Below are 24,761 nucleotides of genomic sequence, written 5' to 3' on the forward strand. Positions count from 1 at the left end.
TCTTTGAAGCCAGATGCTAAAAGGAGGGAGTCGTGTCAAGAAACTGACAAGAAGACAGAACTGGAAGGTAGGGAGAGAATGAAAGAAAATAGATTTCAAGACAGGAAAAGGAGCGATATACGAATAACAATCGGAATGAGAGAAGGGGTGGTCGAACCGACTCTGGAGATGTTTTGGTCGGTTCGATAATTGGGGCATGGCGATCCATCTCATGACGTTTACCGAATCCTATACCTCGGCTGTTGATAACTTTCAGCCTTCAACCCTTTTCCCAATATGTACAGCCGTACATTTGTACACTTTTCAGTATAGTAAGGAACCATCGGTCTCGAAAACCGGTCAACATGATTCACGTGTTACTCGCCGCAACTATAACTGCTTTCACAAAGATCCTGGAGTGTGGTCTCTGTTGAGGCGACACTCGGAGGCGACACTCGGTCTAATTCGAGGCTAGCGACATGATATCTGGGCGCCCTTCCCGAGAAGACCATCAGGCGAAGTTAGATCATTCATCTGGACTTAAAATTACTCGCGATTTCGATTTCTGGCGAATGGAAGGTGGGGCTGGAGCCGTTGTTTCCTGCATGTGATCTAGTTCGAGGTTTGTGTTGAGAAAGAGATGGCACAGGTATCATATGAACATACATGTTTCCAAGTATCATGAAAACCAAGAGTAGCCAAAAGAGCAAGGATGTAACTGTTCTCAGTTCAATCAAACAAGATTTACAACCTCTAATTTACCACGGCAGCGAGTACACAAGTCATTCATGCGTTCCCTATAACTGAGCCTGACAAGATGCGCAAGGAATCCAACCTAAGAAACATGAAGAGAATAATTGTAAAGAGGCCAGATTAGAGTCGCAAAAGAGAACAAAATAAAGAAAGCAACGAGGAACAAGGTGTCGGGGTAGGGAGCAAGCAGAGAAATAAGGTGCTAACCCTTAAGTGTTCCTGTACAAGACAACGAGTAAGCCCGACTAACCATAGCGAGAAAAGAGATACACCCCCACGTAGTCGTTTCCAGCTGATTAAAACCGTCAACACCATCCGTTTGTACCGTAATTAGGGATGGACAGAGACATCGAGCTTCGCAGAGAATATGGAGGTCCCATGGATGCTTCTGTGCCCTGTGCCAAAGGGGCAGTTCCGCAACTGCCTTTCGGTCATGATTCGTCTAACAGCAGCCACCGGCAGATCCAGACTGGACACCCTGACCCTGGCCGACTTGCACAGTTGGCTTGTTGTTCACGGTTGCAGTGCCCATGCGTTCCTTGATCTGCCGAGCCATGGTTAAGAAAGCTTGTTCAACGTTCGATGCATTCTTGGCAGATGTCTCCAAAAATGGGATTCCAAGACTATCGGCGAATTCCTATAGGCAGACACAGAAGTTAGAGAGATTCCGGAAATAACAGCTGAAGAAGACCACCAATCGATGTTGTGATGTCGTGACAGGGATATAGCAACCAACCTTTGCGACAGTGTATTCCACGACTTTTTTGTCCTCCATATCGCTTTTGTTGCCCACAAGAAGCTTGTTGACACCTTCAGTCGCATAGCGGTCAATCTCCTGAAGCCACTGCTTCACGTTGTTAAAAGAGTCCATATCGGTAACATCGTATACAACGCAGATACCATGAGCGCCACGGTAGTAAGAGGACGTAATGGTTCGGAAGCGCTCTTGGCCTGCGGTGTCCCACTATATAAGCCGTCAGCTTTATCCGATCCACTAAAAGAACTCTATCAGCTTTCCATACAATCTGAAGCTTCACAGTCTTGCCATCAAGTTCAATAGTGCGGATTTTCTTTCATAGAGGCTGTTAGTTAATCCCTGTCCGCAGAATGATTGCCTGACAACCGATAACCGATCGACAACAGGGTAGACGTACAAAATCCACGCCGATAGTGGAGATGTAGCTTTCTGTGTAGGTATCATCTGCAAATCGAAGGAGCAAGCAGGACTTTCCAACGCCGGAGTCTCCAATAAGGAGAAGTTTAAAGAGGTAATCGTATCTGACCATGTTAGGGCTCTGGAATGGGAGAAGTACTCAATTTCGGGGAGCGTAGCATAGAGGACTCTGTGTTTTGACCACGTTAGCCAGCTGAATAGATCTAAAGCAGCAGAAGTGGGCAGAACGAAGTCATTTGAAGGGATAAAAGGAACCATGTTACGGCAACAAAACAACAGCAAGATTCTGGTGAACCACCGCCAAACTCGCAGGCAGACGTTCAAAGCAACTTACCACTCAGGGTTCATCTTGGATGCTAATCGGTGTGGTTTTCTTCGGATGAATGAGTTCGCTAGAGAGGAGGCAATATCCGCGGCGAGACAGGAAAGCGAGATTCAGGTGATGTAACGTAGAGAAGTGTCAGCCAGGATGGGCTTCGGCGGTGTTGCTCAGTGCAGGAGAGCAAAGGAGCCCAGCGTGCAGTAGCCTGTGACCGTTTCACGTTCTGCCTGGGGCCAGCCTATGACCAAATTAGGCTTAGTGTTCCATTCAAAAATAGCCCAAAATCCCATCGCCCTGTCATGCACCGCATCCTTGACATCAGAGAAAACCTAGAGTAGCGTAGGCATTTGGATAGGTACGCGCATCTTTCCGGTCCCGTAATGTTTATGTCAAGCTAGACTTTTCCAGGGGCGACATAGATTCGAACGCCACGTCAAGCAAGGAAGCCGAAGATGAGTTGTTACACGACTTATCGGCCAAAAGCCATATGAGATTCAAATCAAGATAAATACTATACTACGGACTGCCATGCAGAGTGTCCACTCCTGCCATTCAGAAGAGCAAGCCCGTTTAGAATCTTCGTACTTAACCTCAAGCATAACCATGCTCTTTTAGCCATTTCAAGACTTGCTTTTCATCCCTTTCTTTGTAGTTGGCACTGGTCCGGATACTGTCTGCCACAATCACTAGTGCGCGATCATACGCAGTTGTATCTTTATCCTGGAAGAATGCAGCAATATCTTCGCCAATGCTATGATCAGCGAATTTCGAGAGTCCCATCCGCACGAAACGCTCGAAAACGACGTTGTTTGCGGAAAGACGTGCTTCTACGGAGTCCCAGTTGTTCTTCATATACTCCCATAGCAAGTGACGAACTTTGGAATTGGCCGCCAAGGAGACTGCACCGTTATGCACGTCCTGAATGGCAACTTTATCCGAGAACACGAAGTCCAGGTATTCATTGACAAGTGCAGCATCCTTCGTACGTCCCAGAGCCCCAAGGCAGATTTCCTTGCCATCAACAGAATCGGTCTTGAGATATTCGTCCTTCACAGAGTCGTACTCTTCTCTAGTACCTTCTGAGACAGCAATACTGAAGATTGCAGAGCGGAGATTTGTATGGATAGCGCTCTTGTCCTTTGCCGTTGCCCAAAGACCAAAGCGATTCTTAGCTTCAGACACAATACTGAGAACAATTAGTCACATTTGAAGGAAGACAAAAGGTGACAGAATGACAGCACCTCTCATTGCCCGCAAGTCCCGACATCGCGATCAGAAGCTTCCGCAACTGCACAGTGAGATAACCATCACTGGGCTTGAACTCCCAGCCGATCATATTCGCCGCGGGGGCCGAGAGTTCACGGGCAAACTTCTTGAGGCCCTCAGCCACCTCTTCGTTCTGTGAGAAGACAGACCGTAAATTGCCGACCGAAGACGAAATTTGGGACCAAACCCTAGTGAATCAGCAAATAAGCAGAAAGAATGAAAAGCACGCAACCCGAGAAGGGGAAAAAGTAAAGACAACTCACAAATAGTTCGTTTCATCCTTGAACCCTTCCAAAAGAGATAGCAAAGCTGCAGTGCTGCCTTCACCAGATACAGCGAGGGCAGCAGCGTCACCAATCAACCCGATCTTGTCCTCGGTGCTTAACGAATCCAGCGACTGACCGAGCTTTTTAAGTCTTGAGGAGGAATAGTTGGTCCGATAAAAACCGGAAAGGTCTTTGTTGATCTTGTAAAATGAATCCTGGCCAATGCCCTGGATGGTGTCCGCCTTTGACACGAGAGCACGAGAATCCTGAACCGTCAATTCGGGACCCGATTTGATACCGAGCGGAATCCACCAAGTTGTCTCATCCTCTTCAGGCTTTACATCGCCGGTTGAGAGGAATCTGTTTTGGCGAATTTCAAGTTGACCGGTCTCTTCCGCGATTGAGACAACTGGAAACCCAATTTTACGAATCCATGGATCCTTGTAGACATCATAAGAAATTCTATTCATAATTCAAGATTCACCGCACTTACCATGAAACTGTTAACGTCCTGGTTAGATGCTTGGCTAAGTGCAAACCAAAGATCATTAGTAGTAGCGTTGCCTAAAGGTATATGGTTAAGAGTTGGAATGAACATAGGAAGACTGGTTGATGCCGGACATACCATATGCGTGAGCCTTGAGGTACTGCGCTACACCACGAAGGAAAGTTTCGCGCCCAAGATGGGTACTGAGCATGCGGATGACGGAGCTACCCTTGAGGTAGCTGATGTGGTCAAAAATCTGGTCGACCTCTAGAGCGTTTTTGACGGGTACTTGGATCGGGTGAGATGCACGCAACGAATCGAGTTGAAATGCTTGTTGGACACCTTCAGCCTGTGCAGCCGTCAATATTTATACTTGAAACATTGAATCACCACTAGAAGTACGTACCACGAACTGCGACCAGATATTCCATTCTACCATGGTATTAGATACTTTCACCTGTGATCGCTGGAAGGGGCCATGTATTTCCTTACCTGGATAAAAGTGATCGACAGCAAGCCATCCGACCCATGTAGCAAAGCCCTCGTTGAGCCAGAGCTCATCCCACCAATCCATTGTTACGAGATTGCCAAACCACTGGTGTGCAAGTTCTATAATAACTTAGTTAGCTAGGGTGGAGGGTACCTCAAAGATAATGCTTTACTCACCATGTGCGACAACATAAGCAATGCGATTCTTATAACGAGTATCTGACTTGCCTTCGTCGAACAGAACGGCAGTCGTGCGATACGTCACAAGACCCCAATTTTCCATAGCTCCCATGGCCTATATTTTTTACGAAAGGTCATTATAAAGGTCCGGCAATGTCGAGAGACCACTTACAAATTCATGTACCGCTAGAAGATCTGCCTTAGGCAGAGGATATTCGATCTCGAAAATCTCCGAGAAGTAATCGACAGTCCGATGTGCACATTCAAGAGCAAAGCGGGCTTGTTCTTTAAGTCCCTTCGTCGTATAGACACGAACAGGGATACTCTTTCCCTGGTATTTACGTTCGGTCAATGCCTCGACGTAGTCGAAGTCACCAACTGCCCACGCCAAAAGCTAGAACAGGAAAATATGTCAGTATTAGGACATTTCGGTGGAGGATGCATACGAACATAAGTGCTCATCACTGGTGTCGTATTGAAAGAAACCACTTTGAGCTCGGGCTTGCTGCCCTCCCTTTCAGACTTGACTGGCATGTTGCTGATAGCCGTCTGACCCTTTGGCACTTCAATTTCGAAGTCAAATGTCGCCTTGAGATTTGGCTCATCAAAGCAAGGAAATGCTCTGCGTGCATCACAGGACTCGAACTGAGTGCTCAGCATATAATGAAATTCTCCTTCCTTGGGGGTATCAGACGTCGGCTCGACAGCAGGCTTGTATTTGGAGCGGTAAAACCCAGCCATGGCATTATTCATGGTACCGGTGAACGATATGGAGACGACAAGTTCGGACTGAGGGAGTTCCTTGGGAAACCTAATTGTCACCCTTTCCGATTTCTGATCGTAGGTGATCTCAGACGTTTTGGTCAACTCTGCGCCTAAAGTAGCATTTCCGTTAATTGAATCCATACGCCGGTAAATATCATGACTTAGCGAGATAAAAATACCACTTACCGTCTAGTCCTAGAACCTTCGCATGGTGCACTTCAATCTCTTTTGCATTGAGCACTACTTCCCTTGTGGGACTGTTGACCTTTGAAGTGATGTTGACTATACCCTTGTAGCTCCACGAGCCACCGAGCTGCAGGTCGAAGAGGGAAATGTCATAATGGGCAGGTTTGACCCTATGATCTCAATTAAGCTCAACACACGCTCACTCGCTGACAATAACTTACATATTGGGAAGAATATCTCTGTCCTTTGATGCCATTGCGCGAATCTCAGAGGAGCACTGCCTTTTGGAAATGATAGGTATAACGGGCCTGTGCAGATAAACAGGGAGTGTACGTGATAATTGATGAGAGCGGGAGCGAGAGATCGGGTGTGACGAGGGGTGGCGGCACAGAGACGATAGTGTTTGGAGGGGTCGATAAACTCGAGGCACTGGTGGGCGACGGAACCCAGTGCATCTGGTCGACGTGATGCTGCGTCTCCCCCACATCTAATTGCTTTCAGCGGCTATCGCCGGAGGAAAGATATTCTGAGAATGATATGACCAAGAGAATGATTTCATATAAAAATTACGGCCCCTAGAATCGCCATAAGAACTGACTTGTTTCGTCCAAACATATACTCAAGTATCGAACTTAATGAGAAAATTCCGCGGTACGTCAGGCGGAGGAGCTTGGACCTTTCTCTGCCGATCCCTTACTAGGTACACAGTCATAGCAGTCTACCCTGCATCACAAGACAAAACCCGGACTTCGCATGTTACTCTGAGTAACTTGCGTACACCTAATGGCGGATTCTGATGATGAATACATTGGAGGTCTCTCAGGGGATGAGGGAGACGATGATATCATTCAAGAAACGCGAGGCGTCGGCCAGGCTCCGAAGCGGAGGAAACAGAAGGGCGGAGCGGAATTCGAGCTTGCGCGAACGTGGGAAACCCTGGTTGAAGGAGCAGATGGCACGATCAGCTCAACAGTGGGAGGGTTATTGGAAGCCAGTAAGAGAAAGAGGTGAGTTTAGCAAGTGTTCGTCCCAGCATCGCCCCCCTCACGATCATGGGCATTATGGCGCTTTGCTGATGATTGGGTGAAGGCTTTTAAAGGACACAACACCACTGCAGCGCGGGATTATACGCCATATCATATTGATCCTGGATCTATCACAGTCAATGATGGAGAAAGACCTCCGACCAACGCGGTATCTTCTGACACTACGATATGCCCAAGAGTTTGTAAGGGAATTCTTCGAACAGAATCCTATCTCTCAGGTTGGTGTTATTGGGCTGAGGGATGGCCTTGCGCTACGGATCAGTGATATGAGCGGAAATCCGACCGAACATATCAGCGCGATACAGGATTTGAGGAGTCAGGATCCGAAGGGCCTTCCTAGTCTGCAAAATGGGCTTGAAATGGCCAGAGGTGCACTCTTGTAGGTTTCTTTCAGATCAGGAGACACCCTTCGACCTCCATGCCGCGTACTAACGACTGTGCCATTCCAGCCATACCCCCAGCCATGGAACGCGAGAAATATTCATTGTCTTCGGCTCACTGCTTTCCTCCGACCCTGGTGACATTCATCAGACTATCACCACACTTATCGATGATAAAATTCGTGTTGGAATCGTGGGCCTTGCTGCCCAGGTAGCAATCTGCCGTGAGCTATGTTCAAGGACAAATGGTGGCGACGATACCTACTACGGCGTTGCCCTTAACGAGCAGCATTTTCGAGAGTTAATGTTGGCTGTAACAACTCCTCCTGCCACATATTCTCAGAAACAATCCGCAAGCTCACTTCTTATGATGGGCTTCCCATCCCGTACCATCGAGTCTTTTCCTTCTCTCTGCGCATGTCATTCTAATCCCACGCCGGGGGGGTATTTATGCTCGCGGTGCGGCAGCAAAGTCTGCGGCCTTCCTGCTGAGTGTCCATCCTGCGGTCTTACCTTGATTTTATCAACCCACCTTGCTCGGTCTTATCATCATTTATTCCCTCTAATGAACTGGGTTGAAGTTTCTTGGGAACGTGCGTACCGCAGCACGACATGCTTCGCATGCGGTATTGCCTTTCCTACAATTCCCCCGAAAGAGCAATGGCAGGCCACTCAGAACCTCGCCAAGGGAATGAGTGTAAGCAGTCGTTACGAATGCACAGTGTGCGAAAATCATTTTTGTATCGATTGTGATCTCTTTGCTCATGAGGTGGTACATAATTGCCCTGGTTGTCAAAGCAGGGTTATCCGCCATCCCCAGGACGATGTACCTAGAGTTCAAGAAAGTGTAGATCAAATGGATACCTCAAGATAAAAATGTGCTATAGATTCCGACTAAAATGATGCTCAGAAAGTAAAAACATAATTTAACGGGTGCATTTGATCCGCAACAGTGACCGACAATGCCCAGACACATCCGGAAGTACGCCTGACCACCCTCAGAAAGCTCCCATGAACTGTACCCAGATTGAAGGTCACATACATTTTATCAGCGGTACGCAAGATGCCGGGCAGCTCACCTGGTTCCACCATATCGGCACATAACCAATAATACCCTGCTAAGAAACGATCAACCCACCCATGACAGGAAACCACGGAAACTTACTCCAAGCTTCCTTCACGATCCCCAATCCAAGAACTCAGCGGAGCTTCCTTAGTACTTACAAATCAAATTTTAATGCCCATATAGCTGGGAGAAAAAAGTCGTGACCGGGGCCAACTCTATAAAGATCAACCATTCGAGCTTGAGGGAATCAGAAGGGAATTAATGCCGCCTCTGAGTACCGCCACAGACATGGAGACATCTTCCCCGCATCCCCGCGGAAGCATCACCGCCGCGCAAACAGAATCTCGAAACCCGCAGGCGGATATCTTTGAACAATTGAACACATATCCTTTCTCGACCGATCGCGAATTTGCAGGCGGCCTTGCTATCATACTCGGTCACCCCGAGACGCCGGCCTCAGAAGAGGAGATTGCTCGCGATGATGACTTGGTCCTGCAGGCGAAGTGTTATTATTTTACCAGGTACGCACCATTAAGACATACCGTGTATCTACTCCTTGCCTGCATAACTTTGTGCTGAGAGTATCGTACGTTGTATTAAACTAATACTCTTTCGCCACTATCAGAAAGAATAATCTTGCGCTGCCGCTAGATGTTGCGACCTACAAGTCCTGGCTTGAAGCGAGACGTGCTTCGAGTGCCTCTATAGATGGCTCGCGAGAAATCGACTCATCGGAAATTTCCGCATCATCTCTGTCCCCGACTACAATCTCGGCATCGAAGCCAACATCACAAGAGCCAACCTATCCCATTTCGTTCGCTCATATCGTCGAGCTTATTACGACGGGCCAGCCGGTTCCAGGAATTCAACATATACCAGACACACTTTTAACGGGCCAAGGAGCTGCGAGTGCAAAGCCCAAGAGATTGAAACCTTGGGAGAAGGGGGAGACCGCCTAATCTTAAGCCACACAACAGTAACATCGGGTGGCTGTTCCTGCTTCATCTAGCAGCGTGTGATTACTGTATCTTCTAGCATCAGTATGGCTTTCATTAAAGACTTGGACCGGGGCTAATAAAGGGGTGCCACAACTATGGACAACATATTCGTCCTTAGTCAGGCGTGGGGACTGATAGCAAAGCATGCGTAGCAAGGACGAACCAGGTTTATGAATACGAAGAGTTGGTCATTTAGAAATATGTGTAGGAAAGCTGCCTTGTCTTTACAAAGCCGTCCCGCAGACACTCCACTGCCGTAGACACTCCGTACGTCCGTCACTGTACCTTTAAAATGCAGAATGCGGACAGTCTTCACGAAAAATAATACATACCCATCGACTTCCTTGGAGCGAGACATGTGGAGTGCGGACACTGGATAAAATGAACAGTAAAGAGCCTAAGAGTTCAACGAGATGAGTATATGAGATGAGCACGAGGCATAGGATGTCAAGCTTTTTCAGCCTCGTGCAACCATGTAAATCTGGAAAGCTCGAAGTCTGGTTCGCAGGGCATTCATGCACACAAATCACATCTAAGATCGAATCTATGTCTTGGGTCGGTCGTGCCGGTTCGTACTTTTCGAGATGCTTCAGGTCTTGCGACACTCCGGTTGTCAATTTCTTAACGAAAAGGGGGGTAGCTGGGGTTCCACTGGCTTCCTCGGCTGAAGCGACCCCCATGTTGATTGGATGCCTGGAATCGGTCATCGTTGAAATTGTTGAACCGGCCAATTTGCACGCCTGTCCCAGGTCCTGGGCGAGTAGCATGAGACAGGTTGCAACATAACATTGCCACACGCGAACCGAATTTAGAGCCACGCAAAGAAACCATATGTTTTCTAGGAGAGATGGTTAGAAAGAAATACGAGTTGTTGCAGCTGAATAGCCTTACCGGATATGAGTTGCAACCAGCTCCCTCTGGTGGGGGGCAGCATTCATCAGAATCCACTGAATCAGGTAATTCCCGTACTGGTCACCGGCAACTGTTGCAGTTCAGAGCATTGTCCACGCAAGAAGAAAGTAAGTACACTTACTGTCAATCAACGGCATTCTAGGTCTATCTGTACGACCAGTGCATACTCGAGAAAGGTAGCGGTCTAAAAATTCTGAGCCGCCAATCTTCAGGCATTTCTCCACGATCTTAGACGCGAATTGATCCATGCTATAATCCACCGCCCAGAGAAGAATGTGCTCAATAGCACGGCTCTTATCGTGGGGGGCACCATGCTCGCAGATGTGTTGAATACACCAGTTTCCAAACTGACCATGCGCAAGCACATCGATTTTCGCTAGGACTTCTTCAATGGCAGGGCGCTAGACGGTGTGGTTAGAAAGCCCTCGTAAAGGATACGCAAAAATGCAGCGAAGTCATACCTTTTCGTCTTCGACGCAATTTTCAAAGATATTCTGAACCACTAAGCTCCCAGTCTCTCCCAGTGCAACCTCATGCCACATCCCGCGCAAAGCTTCGTTGACCTTTGCCATAATCTGCGGGGGCTCCCCACTCCAGCGTAATTCGAAAAGCTTCTGCCATACATGGCACGCATACCGGTGAATGACGGTTTCAGGGATCCTGCGCAGAAGTTCATGCACCATGACTGCTTTGTGTTCCTCAGGCACGCAGTCAAAGGCCTTCTGGACGACATGGCAGCCGAAAGGATCCATGCTAAGGCTCAAAGTGTTACCCTTAATAGCATTCGCAATTGCGACGATCTGCTCAGAAGTTCCGTGTTCGAAACAACGCTGGACAAGGAAGTTTCCGAATCGATTCACCATGAGCGAGTACGCCTGTTGGATGATGGCTTCGATGATGTCAAATTTTTGCTCTGTTGTGCCGACTTTGAGCTTCTGCTGCAAGAATATAGAGGCTTGTTGGTCATTGTTGCAAACAATCTTGTCGACGATGTACTTCCAATCACAAGAAACATTCTTGTCTAACAGTCGCCGATAATTGAGTGGTTCGAGAGGTGAAATGTACGTTTGAATGGAGCTTCCGCCGACCTGTAAACTGTCAATCGAGCACAAGGAAGATCAGAATCGGTGTAACACACAGATGAGGTTGCCCAGGGTACAGAGGCTCCACTAGGTGCTGAAAACTCGGTCGCTGTCGGTGAGAGCGGAGGTGCAACTGCCCGCTGATGGTAGGGGGGCAAAGGGTAAAGTCCTACTTGTTGATAAGTACTATTCGGTTTACTCGGCGGTGATCGAGAACCCTGACTGTCGGCCGAGCTAGGAGCAAATGTACCCCAGGGAGAGCCTGTCCCAGGAAAGCATGACCCAATACGACTTGGCTGGGCTGTCGGAGGACGTGGGCCAAAACCTGAACTTTGCAAATACCTACCTTGATCGTCGGAGAAAGGTCCATCAAAGCTGCAGGGAGCTGTGGATGGGCCTGAAAGCACACGATGAGGTTGAAAAGAACTGTTCGCTGGAATCGGGGGGTTTGTGTTTGAAGGACCCCAAAATCTGCTCGAATCGTGACCGAAAGCTGTGCCAGGGAGAGGCAAATTACTATCACCGTAGGCTTTATCCGAGTTCAATCCCACACCATAAACTTGCTGAGCAGGAGGGCCCCAAAATCCCCTGGCTCTATTGTAGGCACCAGCGGAGAGTGCATCGGATATATCTGACTGCGAATCTTCCTGCGTATTCCAACCGTCTTGAAGTAAATGCGGCGCCGGTATGGATGCGTTGAAGGCGCTCTGCAGATTGCTGATTGTTTGTTCGCTTATATCCCGTCCGCTAAAGTCAGCTTCGGATGGAGGACCAAGGGCCTGGTCCAAAGTATGTTTGATAACACGGGTTTGTGCTAGTTCCTGCTCCTGCAGGGCGATTTTGGAGTTAGCAGCCTGGAGTTCCCGCTTCAGGCGAAGCAACTCGGAACCCTCAGTGTCGAAAGCCTCGAAACGTGCAACTTCCTTGGGGCTAGCAGCCTGTTTAGCGTCCATACGCTGTGGCATGGTGGGAGGTTTATCGCGCTCTTCGAGATTTCCTGGACCAACAACTTTGTTTTTTGCCAAAATACTTTTTTGCTGGTCGAGGAGTAGCTGCTGTTCAGACAACTTTAAGAGGATATCCTGGTTGATCGTCTGCTTGGAGTCTGACAACTGGGGCTTTGGCGAAAGCTTCGCCAGGAGCCTTTCCATTTCAGAATTTCCCGTCAGAGGAAGGGCATTGCTTGTATGTTCCAACTTCTGCTTCTAGGATTGTCAGACACTATCTGCCAAGGATAATCAAGAGCAACGGTAACCTGACCTTATTGGAAGCATTGTCATTTTTCTGGCCGACGGGGCACTGCAGGTTCCCAAGCTTCGAAGTCGCCAAAGGGTCGGGAGAGCTGATACAGGGGTTTGAATGCTTGTGACCCTAAGAGTTCATTAACCGTCCAGGTTATACCGCGATGACAAGTGTACGGTAACTTACTGATATCTCACGTCCACCAGATAGCGTGTGAATTTCAACATTTCCACTATTGGAAGATGACCTCTCATCGGGGTCTCTACGGCCGGTTTCCGGTGAGGCAGCTGAAAGCAAGGACATGTTGAATCGGTAGGGCACAATGGGCTGTCTTCAACAGAAGTCGGCGGCTGGAAAAAAGTAAACAAAGTCGAGATCAAGTTGGTCAAAAGACAAGCACGCTGCATAAGATCCAAACGCTCTTACATGCAATGAATGGCAACTTGGAGAAGAAGATGCGTCAAAGATAATGGAGAAAAGAAGAGGGCTGTTTACTGCTGTTTTCTTCGGACAGCACAAGATATATGGCAGTATCTAGAAAACAGATCAGAAAGAGTGAGATACAGAGATTCGAGCAATTAGAACGCGGAATAAATTCAAGAAGCAGGTACTGGTAGGCAATTGGGAAGCAACGACAGAAACAACGAAAGAGAAGGAAGGACAGAGTTGCCGGGTGACGGTAGAGCAAAGCGAGAACTCTCTGAAAACGGAAAGAGTTAAAACCCTCAACTGATGGCCGATCAGTCTACCCACGCGGATTACCTGGAGTCTTGGGTGAGAGAAAAGACCTTTGTCCCCATAATATGCTCATTGAGCCATGTCTCATGTTCGAGTTACACCGAACTATGGCATAGTCGACGAGAATCCTAAAGCCGAGTACCACCTCCTCTCAGAGCAATTCTGGTAATAACATTGTGCGGATATTAATGTGCAGCTCTTCATGGTTTGCGCTGGCTATTTCATGCTAATAGGCTCAGTCATATACTTTGTAGCCATTAATTGCCACGAAGTGCTGATGGGCTCTATACATCATTCGCAATGTAAGACCCGGCCGAGATTTGCCAGAACTTGTCAAAGTGGCCAGCAGCATAAAGTCCCGCATGGCCCTTCCAGCGACAGTTGTCACTGAGAACTACGAATTCGGGTTGTCCAGCTCCAGTCAGTGTTGGCACAAGACGGGCGGCCTGCTCGAGGCCTTCCATATCGGTACCCCACACAACCAACTCCAACCCTTCGTTAGGCAGGGGTCGAAGGAACATCGCACCCATGGCCGGTTCGTAGTTAATGGTATACTGGCCACAACTCCTGCTTGAAGCCGGGTCTATCGGTCCATGCAGGCCCCCTGGAACTGAAAGGCACCTATACAGAGTCATGCGGCCGTCAGAAACACGTATAGGGAATGACGAATATACTGAACCCGGAAGGTCATTCCCTAACGAGACGGTGATAGCATTCCCGTGATGGTCTGCGTCAAATGAACCGCAATGTCTTGCGATGTAGGAGTCAGCAGCAAAATATTGTAGGAGGTTGCGGCTAATCTGGAGCGCCATTTCTTCGGTCTTGACAGAGCATGCATTTATCGTAAATGTTCCATTTGTGCGCAGTATAGCATCCATTGCACCCACCTGACGCCCATATCTTTGAGAAATAGACTGCCAACCGTTCTGCTCTGAGCATTTCCAGCTCCCATCAGTGCCCTTTATATACCAAGTAAATCCACACTGTGCTGGGTCGACTCTGAAGTGGGTGGCTGTATCGTCTATGGTTAAGGTTAATCGCTTTTCAGAGTTACACGCTGTAGCTGAGAGGTGGAAGCGGTGAATATTCTGTGTCTGGATGTGCCACGTCTCTTCTTTCGCATCAATTGCAACATGCACCCGACCGAACCTATCAGGAGATTGTAGCTGATCTACATATAATCCTCCTTTGGATGCCATGTCTCCAGAGTGGGGGACGTATATTGTGAATGCGAGGGCGGTTTGTCTTCTTGTTGATTGTAGCGAGCTTTTGTAGAACTTCAGCAATGAAGGGGTTGCCATCACATCATCAAACCAATGGCCTACATTTGGCAACTCGACATATTGAGATGGCCAGTCAACTTCCTCGAGCAAAGAGTGCATAAGGCGTGAATGATATGCCGGGACGTTTTTATCTTGCGAGCCATGTTGTTGCATTATCGGAATGCCCACAGCATTCGCCAGTAAAAGCTCATGTTTTAAACTAGCCCGCGATTGATGAAGGATAGAAGAGACCAGCGGCTCAGAATCTCGCCACATATTATAAGGCACATAATCTACGAACCATCAGGACATGTAAATATATATTTATTACTATAGTAATGGCAAAAGAGAGCAGTGACTTACTCTCAATGGATGTATACCCCGATACAGGGGCAGCGGCGAAAACATTATCCGGATAATGGGTCGTGAGAAACCATACACCCTGCCCTGCCAATTGGATGAGCAAATAATAATTGTGAGTCTAAGATCTGACTTTACCTCCGTTCGAATGTCCTATAACCATCCATTCATCATTCATAACTCCAGGACCGCTCCAGCCAATAGCTCTCACCCAGTCAGGAATTGCTTTAACGGCTGCTTTTATATCAGCAACACCCCATGTGTCTACGAGGAAAGCACGTTAGTTCAAGTGGCAGACTGACTGAAGAAGCGTTCTAGTAGAGCAGGGTTGAAAACAGCGAGTCATAGTATCAAGCACTTACGCCAGTCATCTCCGCTCCAAGAAGTAACACCGCTTGGAAATAGCATCCACGCGCAAATGCCGTACGCGGCATCCATCATCCTGCGCACTTGCACACTATCGGCCTCAATGCCTGCTCCGTGAAGACATATTATCAAAGGCAAAAAGGTGTTGGTTTGATTGAGAGCACAAGAAGGATGCAAAGGAGGCGGACGAAGAATGGCATAAGAGACGATGCCTGCTGGGTGCATATAGGTAAATCTCTGAGGTTCAGACATAAGCCTATTAGCAAATTTCACCATAAAAGTCTGGGTCCACATTGTTGCATGTTGGAAAGATTTGTAGCGGATCTCGATTGGGACAGCAAAACGCGACGGATTGCCAGTAGCAAATCGGAAAGCTAGTGGACGGGTCTGATGTGGTGCAAGGCGCAGAGGAGCCTCCATCTTCAAGGAGAACTAAGTAGTTTGTCAGTATTATCCACTCAGGGCGAGCAAGTGGAAATACCAACATTTGGAGAGTAAATCGAGAGAACCTCAACCCATTCAGGTGCATTATTCTGCACATTAATTGATGCCCAGGTACTCCCGAGTCTCCAACCTGTAGCTTCAGGTATCAAAAGACTTTGCTCAGCGATGTTTAGCATGCTGTGGCGAATCTCTATTTCAACCGCCACATTGATGGTGGGATCACCTTGACCACCCAGGGCTCGAACGTCACGGAGAAGCCGTAATTCGACAAGATGTTTCCCGGGGGCAATATTCAATATCAAGGGTGCTCTGCGATAGCTGTAGAAATCACCACCGAAATGCCGTTGACCATCAATTGATAGCTCCAAAATACCTTCTGTGAAAATTGCGACTGCTTGATGATTTGGACCATTCAAGTACATATACCCGCGTGTCCAGGCCTGATATTGCAACGCAGACCACCCATAGACAGCCTGAAGTAATCCCCAATCTACTTGAGGGAAGGCCACAGCAAGCTCTGCTCTGCTCTGTTTAGCATTGGTATTCGTGATGTTGGCCCTAACCTGAGCCCATTTCACGAACCCGTCTGTGGAAAGAGGACTGCTATATTCAGCTTCTTCATCAAACGATACGTTTCGAAATCCGCCCCGGTACTCTAGGGGGTCTGCTCCCCAAACGGCTTCTAAGTCGGTTTAAAGATGGCGTTGGCACATTACTTCATTTAGTAGATTTAATCGTATGAAGACGAACCTCTTGTCCCATACTGGAAGGGGCCGAGGACCTGCCACTTTTCGGATAACTGAACATCTGAGAAGTCCTTGTTCAGAGAATATTGGGGAGGTGACGTGTAGTCCTGTTGGCTAGGCGTCCTTCTGCCACACAATGCACTGTTGCAAAATGCTACAAGGATAAGCATCCTTGCCAGGAGAACGGGTGGGTGTCCTGGGCGGAACATCATTCTTAATGTCGAGGAGTCTAAGAACTGATAGCACGTGGCTGTAATATCCTCCCTGTGGGGATGACCCTATCTCAATGAGGCGGGCTGAGGACTCCGGATTCTGGGTCAGAAACTCCTCTCAATTTCCCTTAGCTTTTTGTCAATGTACGCAGATACTAGAGATAGTCCGTTCTGCTGCTCATTCTCTCCCAATGTATATAATAATATGTTCGCAAGTAGTTGTGTGGGGAAAATGAATCTCATAACTCTATTATAGCTTTTCCCAGAGCGTTTACTGGGCGCACGGCGACATTTGACTGACTTTAACGGGACTCACGGGACCTGGGAGACCCAGAGCCCTGGGGTCTCGCAGCGTTGTCCAATCCTCAAATCCGACTGGTCAATGGTGACTCGGTGATTCGTCATCTCACACCGCGCTAAAACCAAAATACGCTAGTCGGTTGCTCGTCCCGTTAGACATTACGAACTCCGCCAACACCATGACGAGTTCGCGTTTTGATAACGCTGGTGACAAGAATGGATAGTACCTGAACATCTGCTTGGAGCGTACTCATGTTATATCATCCTTCAAAGCTTACTCGACCATTGTTGGCTTCGTTGATAGCTGCATAATCTAGCCTTCGAATTCCGGAGGTATTCGAAGTGCTACCGGAGCGGCAACCTCGCCGTATCCAGCCTCAGCGCCCGATTTTGAGCAACGTACATGGTTCCGATCATCCTGGCTTTGAACGCATTTCTCATTCTGCTAACAAATTGAAGTCCGTCGTATAGGGGTGCCCAGAAAGGGGAAGGAAATGACTACGACTATAGTGACCGGAACTGGGCGGCGCGCTTCGATACGACAGGCCGACCTGCAAACATCAGTCAGAGTATCTAGCCCTGAGCCCATGGCCAGTCCAATAGATAAATTTCCAGCGTTCCAGGACGAGCAATTTGGCACCGCGGAGCCGACAACACTTTACCCAAACACAACAGTCAGATATGCGCCCAGTGATCGCTGGGACTATAAACCAGTCCGGGATTCCAAACGAAGGCCGAGAAAGAGCATCAGCGAAACCATAAGTGCCATCAGGACTCGCAATGGTAGTGTTAGTGCGAATGCGCAAGATCTGGCTCAAGCGCTCAGAGCACCTGTGTCGTACAGGCTCATAGTACGGCTTTCCAACCCCGTCGCCTATTGCAGTCGCTTACTCGTCCGCAGATGCTCTGCCTTATCTGGTATACTACTTCAGCATTAACGAATACGTCTTCGAAATCCATTTTGAACGCGCTTCCAAGGCCCATAACTCTCACAATTGTCCAGTTCGCCTTCGTGTCGTTGTGGTGCCTGCTACTTTCGTACCTGTCCACCAAGTTACCATGGCTTAAAACCAGCATACCGGCTCTCAAGAACAACATACGCCCGCCGTCACGCGATGTGATAATGACGGCCCTACCTCTCGCCATATTCCAACTAGCAGGTCATATCTTGAGTTCAATGGCCACTTCGCAAATCCCCGTCTCGCTTGTGCACACTATTAAAGGACTTTCGCCATTATTCACCGTGCTAGCGTACCGCTTCCTTTTCCGCATTCGCTATGCTAGGGCGACCTATTTATCTCTCGTGCCACTTACCTTGGGTGTAATGCTTGCTTGTTCCACAGGCTTCTCCACGAATTTTTTCGGCATCCTATGTGCACTGGTTGCAGCCCTTGTTTTCGTATCACAGAATATATTCTCTAAAAAGCTCTTTAACGAAGCCGAGCGTGCGGAGTCAGATTTACAGTCTGCTGGTCGCCGAAAATTGGACAAGTTGAACCTACTCTACTATTGCTCTGGGTTAGCTTTCATCCTGACATTACCCATTTGGTTGGTCGCCGAGGGCTACCCCTTATTATCTGATCTGATGCAAGATGGCGCCATCTCTCTTACGAACAAAGCCGGATCGTTGGATCATGGCGCCCTTTTCCTCGAATTCGTGTTCAACGGGGTGTCTCACTTCGCTCAGAATATTCTGGCGTTCGTCCTCCTTTCTATGGTTTCGCCTGTCTCATATTCCGTCGCGTCGCTTATCAAAAGGGTGTTCGTGATCGTCGTCGCGATTGTTTGGTTTGGTAATTCTACTACGCCCGTTCAGGGCTTCGGAATTGCCCTCACCTTCCTTGGGCTATACCTCTACGACCGCAATAGCCATGATGACGTCGCAGACCAGAAAGCCAATGCGGACCACTTTCACTCTAAGAAACCCATTCTTCCTCTGAATACCCGCGGAGCGAGCAAAGTCTGGGGTTTCAATGGCTATGCGATCCCACATGGGAGGCCTGTTGACCAGCACGTCTCGGACCGTTCATTTCCCATCTCCAGTAACTCAAAAAAGGACGACGGCGTCGGTCATGCCCGCCCAAGAGCGAATAGCAACACGAAAGCTTGGCTGCCACCTGGTACAAAGCAAGAGACGACCTGGCAGTCAAGCGACTCTTAAGCGGCTGATCCTGCTCAATAAATCTATTGCTTTGAATTTGGTGTCCTAGGTTGAAGCTAACTTGCTTCTTTTGTGTACCATCGATGGAGTTCTGACTTTATAGATGTATAGAGGTTCAAATGCACGTATTGGAATTCGAGCACAAAACGGAAACACGCAATTTTCGGGTGTAGCTTTGCTAATTACAGGTACTCTGCGAGCTTTTCCAACACATAAATGCATGAAGCCCTGAGATTGCATCTGTCACCTACAGTAGGTCCAATATCGCTGAACAAATTTACAAGGCCCTATCCATCTCTTCGTTGTTCATCGCACCTTCCAGATCATCAAGCGAAAAGCGTGAACAATGGAAGTGTGTGTGAATCTAGAAAGAAAGCGATCCTAGTTACATTGGCTGGCTCTTAAATGCAAATGTTGCCGCTGTCGGTAAGGAACTATACCCCTCAGTAGGCATCTTCGCCAGTAGTTGGAAACGATGGCCTTCAGGTGCTCCAGCTCAGTGCATCTTGCTCTTGGATCATGATGCAGAGGAGAGAGAGACGGGAGACGCCCTACCTCCTACAATAAACATGCCCGTGAAATGAGATGGGAAGGAAAGAAAGAAAAACCGAACCGGGATTGCTGAGAAAGCAATAAAAAGGGTACGGTTCGGACTCTGAGTTTCCCCGTACTGCCGAGCCAATCTCAAGGCGGCAATTTGCGAGTGAACGCCCGAGCCGGGCTTGAGAATCCAACCTTACGCCAAAAGTGCTTTAACCAAACGATACCTATCAGCTTCAACCCAAGCTGCACATCGGCCACTTCATTCCATTGTCTCTTCTAGTTAACCATTTTCTTTTTCCTTTTTGTTTCTTTCTTTACAGCATGCGGCCGCAGCTGTTCCGCGCGGCCGCCCGGTCTGTCCGGGTTCTAAAAGTCAACACTGCCAGGACCTTCGTGACGACAGTTCCTCGCTCTGCTGAGGTGGAGCTTACAATTGGTATGCCTTGACACCATCCCTAATAGTACGGGTCAGTTGCTGACTACTTCCGGACTGTTAGATGGCAAAAAGGTTTCGGTAGAAGGTGACTATCTATCTTGCTGAACTGTTCCGAAGGACCGTACTCACCTGCAACGCAGCTGGCTCGGCTCTCATTCAAGCATGCGAGAAAGCCGGAGCGACAATCCCTAGGTATAGTTCGATATGGGCCTGGTGCTTTCATACCTGATCAATGCTAACAATCTGTGATAGATACTGTTACCATGAGTACGCTAGCCCCTCCTCTTATCCCCTCACCCTTCTCCGTTGTCGGCTACTAACGCGGTTTATAGAAAGTTAATGATTGCGGGCAACTGTAAGTCTCGAAAAGTGTTAATTGATTAGGGCAGCTGTACTGATGTTGGCTCGTGTTAGGTCGCATGTGTCTCGTCGAAGTCGAAAGAGCTCCCAAACCTGTGGCATCATGTGCCTGGCCGGTTCAGCCCGGCATGAATGTCAAAACAGATTCCCCGCTAGTGCACAAAGCTAGAGAAGGTGTTATGGAATTCCTACTTGCGAATCATCCTCTAGACTGCCCAATTTGTGATCAGGGAGGAGAGTGCGATCTTCAGGATCAGTCTATGCGCTATGGTGCCGATCGTGGACGTTTCCACGAACTTGGAGGCAAGCGCGCTATTGAGGACAAGAACATTGGTCCCCTTGTCAAGACCTCTATGAACAGATGCATTCAGTGCACTCGTTGTGTTCGGTTCATGAACGACGTTGCTGGCGCCCCCGAACTTGGAACCACCGGCAGAGGGAACGACATGCAGATTGGTACTTATCTAGAGCAGAACTTGGATACAGAGCTCTCTGGAAACATCATTGATCTTTGCCCCGTTGGCGCGCTGACCTCCAAACCTTATGCCTTCCGCGCGCGTCCCTGGGAGCTGAAGCATACCGAGTCGATTGATGTGCATGACGCACTGGGCTCCAACGTCCGGATAGATACCCGTGGAATGGAAGTGATGCGTGTCCTGCCAAGACTCAACGATGATATCAACGAGGAATGGATTAACGACAAATCTCGTTTTGCATGCGATGGCCTCAAGACTCAACGACTCACCACTCCTTTGATCCGACAGGAAGGGAAGTTTGTTCCTGCAACGTGGGAGCAAGCCCTGACCGAGATTGCATCGGCTTACCAAAAGCTCCAACTGAATGAGAACGAATTCAAAGCCATTTCTGGTCACCTTGCGGACGCGGAGACCATGGTTGCGATGAAGGATCTGGCCAACAAGCTTGGCTCTGATAATCTTGCCTTGGATCAGCCCGGTGGTAGCTCGCCAATCGCCCACGGCGTCGATATCCGCTCAAATTACCTCTTCAACTCTAAGATCTACGGCATCGAAGAGGCGGACGCCATCCTTTTGGTCGCGACGAACCCTCGCCACGAAGCTTCCGTTCTCAACGCCCGCATTCGCAAGCAGTACCTTCGCTCTGATCTCGAAATCGGTCTAGTCGGGGAAACCTTCGAAAGCACATTTGACTTTGAACACCTTGGTTCAGACGTTGCTGCTCTGAAAGCCGCCCTGTCAGGGAACTTTGGCAAAAAGCTGGCTTCCGCCAAGCGACCCATGATTATTGTCGGCAGTGCTGCGGCTGAACATGCGGATTCGAAAGCAATCTTTGAGGCGGTTGGTAGCTTTGTGGAGAAGCACGCCAGCAACTTCAACACACCGGAATGGCAAGGTTATAATGTTCTCCAGCGCGCAGCATCGCGTGCTGCGGCATACGAAATCGGCTTCACGACCCCCTCTCCTGAGGTAGCACAAACAACGCCCAAGATGGTTTGGCTACTTGGTGCAGATGAGATCAACCAATCGGAAATTCCTCGCGAAGCGTTTGTAATTTACCAAGGACATCACGGTGACCGCGGGGCTCAAATTGCGGATGTTGTTCTGCCAGGAGCTGCATATACCGAGAAGTCGGGCACCTATATCAACACCGAGGGGCGCGTTCAAGTCACTCGCGCAGCGACTTCAATGCCCGGTGCTTCTCGCGATGACTGGAAAATCATTCGGGCCGCCAGCGAATTCCTCAACACTCCTCTCCCATATGACGACATCGAGGCTCTTCGGGACCGAATGGAAGAGATCAGCCCTGTTATGCGTCGTTACGATGTTGTTGAACCCACCTCTCTAGCTCAGCTGAGCAAGGTCCAATTGGTCGATCAGAACAAGGGATCTCAAGTAACCAACGCACCTTTCAAGAAGGTGATTGAAGATTTCTATTTTACAGATTCGATCTCCAGAAGGTATGACCAAAGACTCCTCACTTTTTTAATGTTGATGTTGACCATATTGCAGTTCGCCGACAATGGCTCGCGCTTCGGCAGCTAAGGTCTCTGGAAACCCTGATGTGAACTACATGTCTACAGGTGGTGAAGTGTCTCCGCAGCACATGTATGGTTAAAAAGCCTACTGGACCTGTAGTTTGTTTTTTTTCCATTCTTCATCTAGGCGTTGTTGTTGTAACACCTAAACACTGTTGTTGGTCCCTGTTTAATTGTATTATTGTTTTCCCCTCGTTTCCTATAGTGTTCCAGCTTCACTACGGTACAGGTCAAAGACGTTAGAGGTGTACATAAGGTCAAAAGCAGCTCAGGAATGGCAAAAATCTATGCCTACAGTCCTGAAATGTAGCTGCATAGAATAGCTAGGAACAGCTTCTATCCATGCTCCTCTGGCTTCACCAACATAACGATTGCTCGAAAATCATCTTAATCAACAGTCTTAACTGCAGGCCCACCCAAGCGAAGACGTTAGTCTCATGTTACCGAATAAGTATTTTCATCAGGGAGTGTGATCTGCACGAGAACCAGTTTAACAAATAGGTATAATTTATAGTAAAAGGGGCCGTTAGCTACAGTTCATCGTCATCTGTCTCCCCTCCGGATTCAACTGGATCCTGCCACGCTCGCGAGGAAAGGTGCCCAGGGCCGGGCTCCTTTTCCGTTTTCTTCGCAAAGGGAAGCTCCCTTCGCGGCGGGGGCGAGTTTGCTGTAGCTTGTGCAAGCGACCCTTGGCTCCCTCTATTTCCTCGTTGCGATCGGCTGGTACTTAGAGTAGACTCAACATCATCATCATCATCATCATCAGAGGTTGTACCACTCTCGTCTTCAAGTGGTTCGGGCGTCGACCGTCCTTCGTCAGCTGTCTCTTCGTCCGCACCCTGATTGACATGTCTGCGATCCTCAACACGCATCTTTCCAAAACCGTCATCACTGGATTCGTCGGCTAAAGTTGCTGTGGGACGTTTTTGTCTTCCACCCTTTGCTCCCTTTAGTTTTGGCCTCGAGTTATCTGTGACCGCAGCTGCCTGCACCTTGGACACTAACCCGAATTCAGATCAGCTTCCTAATCGGAACGTACATATTGATAACTTACGTCGCTCTGGATCGGCCTTTGCAGAGGTTAGCAGACGTTGTTGGTTGCGGATTTTCAGCTTTTTCTCATTCAACAACTGCACAATACCCGAGAATAGCTGCTGCTCATGTTGATTTTTCGAGCTTATAAACTCCTCCAGTTGCTTGTTTAGCAGCTTGATTGTACTCTCAGCTGTGCGAAAACGATCGAGTAATGAATCAAAGCGCTGCTCAAGAATATCCGCCCGGGTAACAGCGAGGTTCGTCCAGTCAAACAGATCGATATCTTGGTCTTCATCTTGACGCAAAGTCAAAGACCCTAATTTTTGCTATGGCATATCAGGGATATTGTTCTATGAAGGGGCCTCTCCTGTCAGTGGGTACTTACGGTTATAGTCTGTATTCTCTTTCTTATTGTAATCACCAACTCTTTATCACCCTCTCCGGTTGCATTTACACTGCCCGATGCTTCGACATCTGTAAGGAGCTCTGGGTACTCTGCTCCCTCTCCCAGGAAACCGAGAATATGCAGGAGTGTTTTTTCCCATTCATCATCAGTACCTTGATAGTTCTTCGCTCTGAGCTTGTTTATCTCTGACTGTCGCACTGCCCTTTGCGCATCAGTACCCGGTTACGTGGGGATACAAAACTGCTTACCAATTGCGGTGTAGGGACTCTCTCCCTCTGTCGCAGTTATGGTTAGCTCGAGTTTGGTGGATTTTAACCGGGCAGTGTGAAGGAGGACATAGGAATTGGCTTCGTCAGATCGGCGGATGCGTCGGATGCAGGGGGGGAGGCTGTCTTTCGCAGAAGACATCTTCTAGGCTGTTGCGAAGAGTCTAAGATCAGAACTGCGCGGTTAGATATTTCCAGCGGCCTCTGGACTCGATTTTCAATCAGTTCCCGCGAGGGCTGGTGCCTGGCTCTCTAACTGCTGCCTTCCCAAGTTACAATACTAGGCTTGGCACGCTGACAGACATCTGACGTTTCATGGCCAGTATCAGGACATCAGCTTGGACAACTACCGACGCGTTGACACGACTCTATTTTGGAAACCTCTAGACAAGATAGTCATTGTTCCTATATATACACGCTATGCCTAGATTGTCGTGATCCTCTCAGGTAAATGAATAAGCTGAAGGTGGTATAGCTACTTCGCACGAAAACTATCGGCGTCGAGATGTGATAGACCAA

General features: G+C 48.5%; 10 protein-coding genes across 10 annotated transcripts; 4 read left to right on the forward strand and 6 right to left on the reverse strand.

Moving 5' to 3' along the window:
- Positions 1–693: 693 nt before the first annotated feature.
- Positions 694–2,097, reverse strand: BDW70DRAFT_46087 (Rab family GTPase YPT1). The gene is made up of 4 exons (XM_073744062.1): positions 1,887–2,097; positions 1,755–1,802; positions 1,469–1,696; positions 694–1,369 (listed from the first exon to the last, which is right to left on the reverse strand). Exons 1-4 carry the CDS (start codon positions 2,016–2,018, stop codon positions 1,175–1,177), a joined length of 603 nt encoding a protein of 200 aa, XP_073596492.1. The 5' UTR covers positions 2,019–2,097; the 3' UTR covers positions 694–1,174.
- Positions 2,098–2,819: 722 nt separating this feature from the next.
- On the reverse strand, positions 2,820–6,123 carry BDW70DRAFT_159645 (M1 family metallopeptidase; the record flags this gene model as incomplete). The annotated part of the gene is made up of 12 exons (XM_073740727.1): positions 2,820–3,414; positions 3,470–3,682; positions 3,758–4,200; positions 4,254–4,324; positions 4,386–4,596; positions 4,654–4,679; positions 4,740–4,856; positions 4,914–5,031; positions 5,089–5,310; positions 5,367–5,791; positions 5,868–6,037; positions 6,089–6,123. 12 exons carry the CDS (start codon positions 6,121–6,123, stop codon positions 2,820–2,822), a joined length of 2,646 nt encoding a protein of 881 aa, XP_073596493.1.
- A 527-nt stretch (positions 6,124–6,650) lies between these two features.
- On the forward strand, positions 6,651–8,167 carry BDW70DRAFT_149989 (TFIIH/NER complex subunit SSL1; the record flags this gene model as incomplete). Its single annotated transcript, XM_073739097.1, has 3 exons — positions 6,651–6,874; positions 6,957–7,292; positions 7,363–8,167. 3 exons carry the CDS (start codon positions 6,651–6,653, stop codon positions 8,165–8,167), a joined length of 1,365 nt encoding a protein of 454 aa, XP_073596494.1.
- Positions 8,128–9,525, forward strand: BDW70DRAFT_135560 (DUF5572 domain-containing protein). The gene is made up of 2 exons (XM_073736707.1): positions 8,128–8,880; positions 8,985–9,525. Exons 1-2 carry the CDS (start codon positions 8,621–8,623, stop codon positions 9,316–9,318), a joined length of 594 nt encoding a protein of 197 aa, XP_073596495.1. The 5' UTR covers positions 8,128–8,620; the 3' UTR covers positions 9,319–9,525.
- On the reverse strand, positions 9,526–10,239 carry BDW70DRAFT_135562 (uncharacterized protein). The gene has a single exon (XM_073736708.1). It carries the CDS (start codon positions 10,122–10,124, stop codon positions 9,645–9,647), a length of 480 nt encoding a protein of 159 aa, XP_073596496.1. The 5' UTR covers positions 10,125–10,239; the 3' UTR covers positions 9,526–9,644.
- Positions 10,166–12,896, reverse strand: BDW70DRAFT_167926 (armadillo-type protein; the record flags this gene model as incomplete). The annotated part of the gene is made up of 7 exons (XM_073742337.1): positions 10,166–10,195; positions 10,249–10,274; positions 10,391–10,670; positions 10,731–11,357; positions 11,408–12,556; positions 12,612–12,722; positions 12,780–12,896. 7 exons carry the CDS (start codon positions 12,894–12,896, stop codon positions 10,166–10,168), a joined length of 2,340 nt encoding a protein of 779 aa, XP_073596497.1.
- A 493-nt stretch (positions 12,897–13,389) lies between these two features.
- On the reverse strand, positions 13,390–16,964 carry BDW70DRAFT_135566 (uncharacterized protein). The gene is made up of 6 exons (XM_073736709.1): positions 16,514–16,964; positions 15,805–16,445; positions 15,316–15,751; positions 15,092–15,217; positions 14,957–15,040; positions 13,390–14,886 (listed from the first exon to the last, which is right to left on the reverse strand). The coding sequence occupies exons 1-6, from the start codon at positions 16,719–16,721 to the stop codon at positions 13,616–13,618; spliced, it is 2,766 nt and encodes a 921-aa protein (XP_073596498.1). The 5' UTR covers positions 16,722–16,964; the 3' UTR covers positions 13,390–13,615.
- A 226-nt stretch (positions 16,965–17,190) lies between these two features.
- BDW70DRAFT_135568 (putative ER to Golgi transport protein (Sly41)) lies at positions 17,191–19,307 on the forward strand. The gene is made up of 2 exons (XM_073736710.1): positions 17,191–17,872; positions 17,923–19,307. Exons 1-2 carry the CDS (start codon positions 17,516–17,518, stop codon positions 19,180–19,182), a joined length of 1,617 nt encoding a protein of 538 aa, XP_073596499.1. The 5' UTR covers positions 17,191–17,515; the 3' UTR covers positions 19,183–19,307.
- A 621-nt stretch (positions 19,308–19,928) lies between these two features.
- BDW70DRAFT_135571 (putative NADH-ubiquinone oxidoreductase, subunit G) lies at positions 19,929–22,906 on the forward strand. Its single transcript, XM_073736711.1, has 7 exons — positions 19,929–20,161; positions 20,223–20,246; positions 20,302–20,353; positions 20,414–20,428; positions 20,494–20,516; positions 20,576–22,457; positions 22,510–22,906. The coding sequence occupies exons 1-7, from the start codon at positions 20,047–20,049 to the stop codon at positions 22,613–22,615; spliced, it is 2,217 nt and encodes a 738-aa protein (XP_073596500.1). The 5' UTR covers positions 19,929–20,046; the 3' UTR covers positions 22,616–22,906.
- BDW70DRAFT_135572 (uncharacterized protein) lies at positions 22,907–24,587 on the reverse strand. Its single transcript, XM_073736712.1, has 4 exons — positions 24,225–24,587; positions 23,956–24,173; positions 23,590–23,896; positions 22,907–23,535 (listed from the first exon to the last, which is right to left on the reverse strand). The coding sequence occupies exons 1-4, from the start codon at positions 24,382–24,384 to the stop codon at positions 23,066–23,068; spliced, it is 1,155 nt and encodes a 384-aa protein (XP_073596501.1). The 5' UTR covers positions 24,385–24,587; the 3' UTR covers positions 22,907–23,065.
- Positions 24,588–24,761: the final 174 nt, after the last annotated feature.

The sequence above is a fragment of the Aspergillus foveolatus genome (assembly GCF_047715535.1).
Source record: "Aspergillus foveolatus strain CBS 279.81 unplaced genomic scaffold BDW70scaffold_21, whole genome shotgun sequence".
Classification (NCBI taxonomy): domain Eukaryota; kingdom Fungi; phylum Ascomycota; class Eurotiomycetes; order Eurotiales; family Aspergillaceae; genus Aspergillus; species Aspergillus foveolatus.